Raw genomic sequence first — 3266 nt, 5'->3', positions numbered from 1 at the left:
ATTAGTATCATATATTTACTTACAGGATGAACCATAAATGGGTAATTTTGCTCATCTGTGACAAAAGTAAAAAAATTCAGACAGCACTTACGGGCCAAGGCTCGCTCCTCTATGAGCTGGTTTATACCCTACTTTTCTTCCTCCCCCATCAAAGGAATCGAAGTGAGAAGAGAGAAGAAAGAAAAGAAGAGAAAAAAGACGTAAAAAGCATCACAAAAGTATATAGCACTGTGTTGACAAAAGAAGCTTTTTTAGTTTCTTATACCAGCTAAGCTATTCCCATTTTACATAATTATTTTACTCCTCTTTATATCTTTCCATGACCTTTCTTCCTCACCTCTCCTTGTCCAAGAATAATTGCCATTTGTTTCTCTGAAGTTCTTGGAACCCATCATCAGGTGCTCTATCATAATAAAGAAGCAAAAATATGCTTAAACTCGGAGGGGTTCTCGTTTGTCTTATGATTGTGGCCATGGATGTTGCAGCAGGGATTCTTGCCATCCAAGCAGAAGTTGCACAAAACAAGGTGTCATGAAAATACTACTACTACTACCTTTTAATTACAGTGGCAAAAAGTAGATATAAAATTTGTTAATTCTGCTTTGTTTTAACAGGTTAAGCATTTAAGGCTGTGGATATTTGAGTGCAGAGACCCAAGCCATGATGCTTTCAAGCTAGCTTTGGGTGCAGCAGCGCTGTTAACCCTAGCCCATGTTCTTGCTAACCTGCTTGGTGGGTGCATGTGTGTCTGTTCTCGAGAAGAGTTCCAGAGAGCCTCCCCTAACAGGCAACTCTCATTGGCATGTCTCATTATCACATGGTAAGTATATAGTCTTTGGAATTGTTCCTTGCCACTTAAGACGGTAACCCTGCACCTGCAGAAATCTAGCAATGGAAAATTGGAATTAGATTTGATTAAGATTAACAACGTGAATAAATAATAGTAGTAGTAATTTTCCATTAATGTGGATTTCATTTATTATGTGGTTGATCAGGCTCATATTAGCCGTTGGATTGTCCACGCTGGTAATAGGGATATTATCAAACAACAAATCCAGGGCGTTCTGTGGTTTCACGCACCATCATTTCCTGTCCATCGGAGGAATTCTCTGTTTTGTTCATGGGCTGTTTTCTGTTGCATATTACGTTTCTGCCACTGCAGCCAGTGACGAAGGAAAGTAAGAAATGCCATCTTTAGAGGAACCCCTTTTTCCCAACCCTCCTACCCCACGCACCTTTATTGATCAGTGATCAACAATCACTTTCTTCCTACATGTAAAACAAAACCTAAGCATCTTTGAATGACGTTATCAATCTTGCGGGACAGCAGATACTGCTAAACTTCTTTTTTTTTTTTTTTTTCTTTTGGTTTTTTTTTTTAGTTGAAAGTTTGACACATTTGTCTACTATCTTAAGATATGCATCTTTTGATCACATTGCTTTAGTAAAAAGAGATTTGCAATAATCCGAAACTCAATTTAATTAATTTATATAATTATTTTTAAATATTAATATTTAATAAATTTGAAATTCAATGTTTATTACTTCTTTACATGTTTAGTTCTTTACTCACCCAAAGTAACACATCTATTCGAAAAATAAACCCACCATTGCCGATTGCCCAGTAATTGATTAATGGCGTGGGGACAAGATTTCGAGTTTTAGTTCATTATTATAAGGCCTGGTGCCCTATGTTAGGCACATTTTCGGCATTGGTGAAGATTAAAACCAAGAAGAAATCATACAATCCCAAGAATGGGATAGTAGCTTGGCGAGGCCTTTCTTGAATTCAATGGTCTTCAAAATATGATCAATTCCTTCATAAACCGTAGGTCTGTAATTAATATATATATATATATATATGTATGTATGTATGTATGTATGCATGTATGTATGTATATATAATAATAGAAAATAAAAAGAATAAAAACAAAGAGGGAGAGAGGAGGAACAAACAAACAATGTGTAGCCCAGATATCCGCGTAGTGGAAAAATTGCAATTCTAATATGCAAATTGTCAAATGGTCATCACTTCAGTCTCCGCTTTTGACAGAGCATCCCCTGATCTTATGGCTTTGCCGTCAGAATACCAGCTAGAGGCCGAAAACAGAAATAATTGTTCTGAGTTTATTATTCAAATTGTTTTTCGCTTAATAAAATTAGAGCTGGGCTGGGCTTAAAAATTAGCTGTGTAAGTGAACCAGAACGTAGCCTGTAGGCTCGTAAATTGGGCTCTTTTGTGCCCACACCTAAAACCAAACTTTTTAGTAGTGGTACCCCATATTAATTGTCAAGGGCCACTTTGGCCCATTACAATAGGTCTTAGTGGTTTTTTTTTATAGTTTCAATTTGAGCTTTTTTTTTTTAATTATTTGTTGGGTTGAACAACCTTTTTTTTTTTTGGGGGCGGGGGGTGGGGCTTATATTTGAGTGTAGTTTGAACTCTTACAAAGTATTATTATCATTTATTACTAGAATTAGCCCGCTCACTACGTTGGGATTAATTATTGTTTATCAAAATATTTATTATTATTTATTATTTTTAAGATATTCAAGATTATTTTAATGTAAAAATAATAAATAAATAAATAAATATATTATAAAAATATTAAATTTAATATACATTTCATATATTGCGATTATAGTTTTTTTATTAATTTTATATTATATTTTAAACATTGCATTTTTATTAATTATCTTATCAAATGTATGATTTTCAATTTATTTTGGTTTATAAATTTTTTTATAAAAATATTTAAAATAGAATAAAAAATAATTTAATTTTTATGTTAGTTCTTTATATATTTATCACATTATATTTTTAATTTTTATTTTATTATAGTAATTTAATATGTAGTTAAGTTTTGCATAATTAATTAAATATGTAATTTCATTAGAGTATTATAGTAATTTTTATAAAATACCAAATATCAAATTTTCATGAAGCGATTGTAAGAGTAATTTAGTAATTTAATATGTAATTAACTTTATATTATGTTAAAATATTATATGTAATTTGATAAGGGCATTATAGTAAATTTCAAATAAAATGGCACATGTCAAATTTCTTGAAACATTGGCAAGGATATTTTAGTAATTTAATATGTAGTTAATTTTATATTGTGTTAAAATTTCATATATAATTTAATAAGGTTAGTAACTATTTTGCAAATAAAATGTCATATGTCAAATTTCTATACAGTAATGGCAATGATATTTTAATATTTTAATGTGGTTAGTTTTATATTATCTTAAAATTTAGTACG

General features: G+C 31.1%; 1 protein-coding gene across 1 annotated transcript; it reads left to right on the top strand.

Annotated features, from left to right (window-relative positions):
- Positions 1-206: 206 nt before the first annotated feature.
- LOC111308420 (protein VASCULATURE COMPLEXITY AND CONNECTIVITY-like) lies at positions 207-1486 on the top strand. The gene is made up of 3 exons (XM_022906744.2): positions 207-526; positions 615-820; positions 996-1486. Exons 1-3 carry the CDS (start codon positions 428-430, stop codon positions 1180-1182), a joined length of 492 nt encoding a protein of 163 aa, XP_022762479.2. The 5' UTR covers positions 207-427; the 3' UTR covers positions 1183-1486.
- Positions 1487-3266: the final 1780 nt, after the last annotated feature.

The sequence above is a fragment of the Durio zibethinus genome, chromosome 2 (genome assembly GCF_047325235.1).
Source record: "Durio zibethinus cultivar Kanyao isolate XHJ-2024 chromosome 2, ASM4732523v1, whole genome shotgun sequence".
Classification (NCBI taxonomy): domain Eukaryota; kingdom Viridiplantae; phylum Streptophyta; class Magnoliopsida; order Malvales; family Malvaceae; genus Durio; species Durio zibethinus.
This window is presented reverse-complemented; position numbering and strand designations above follow the sequence as displayed.

Coding starts and splice junctions, on each gene's coding strand:
- LOC111308420 (XM_022906744.2), top strand. CDS start 428: ATGCTTAAACTCGGAGGGGTTCTCGTTTGTCTTATGATTGTGGCCATG. Junction 527..614: donor CAGAAGTTGCACAAAACAAG/GTGTCATGAAAA, acceptor TTGTTTTAACAG/GTTAAGCATTTAAGGCTGTG. Junction 821..995: donor GCATGTCTCATTATCACATG/GTAAGTATATAG, acceptor GTGGTTGATCAG/GCTCATATTAGCCGTTGGAT.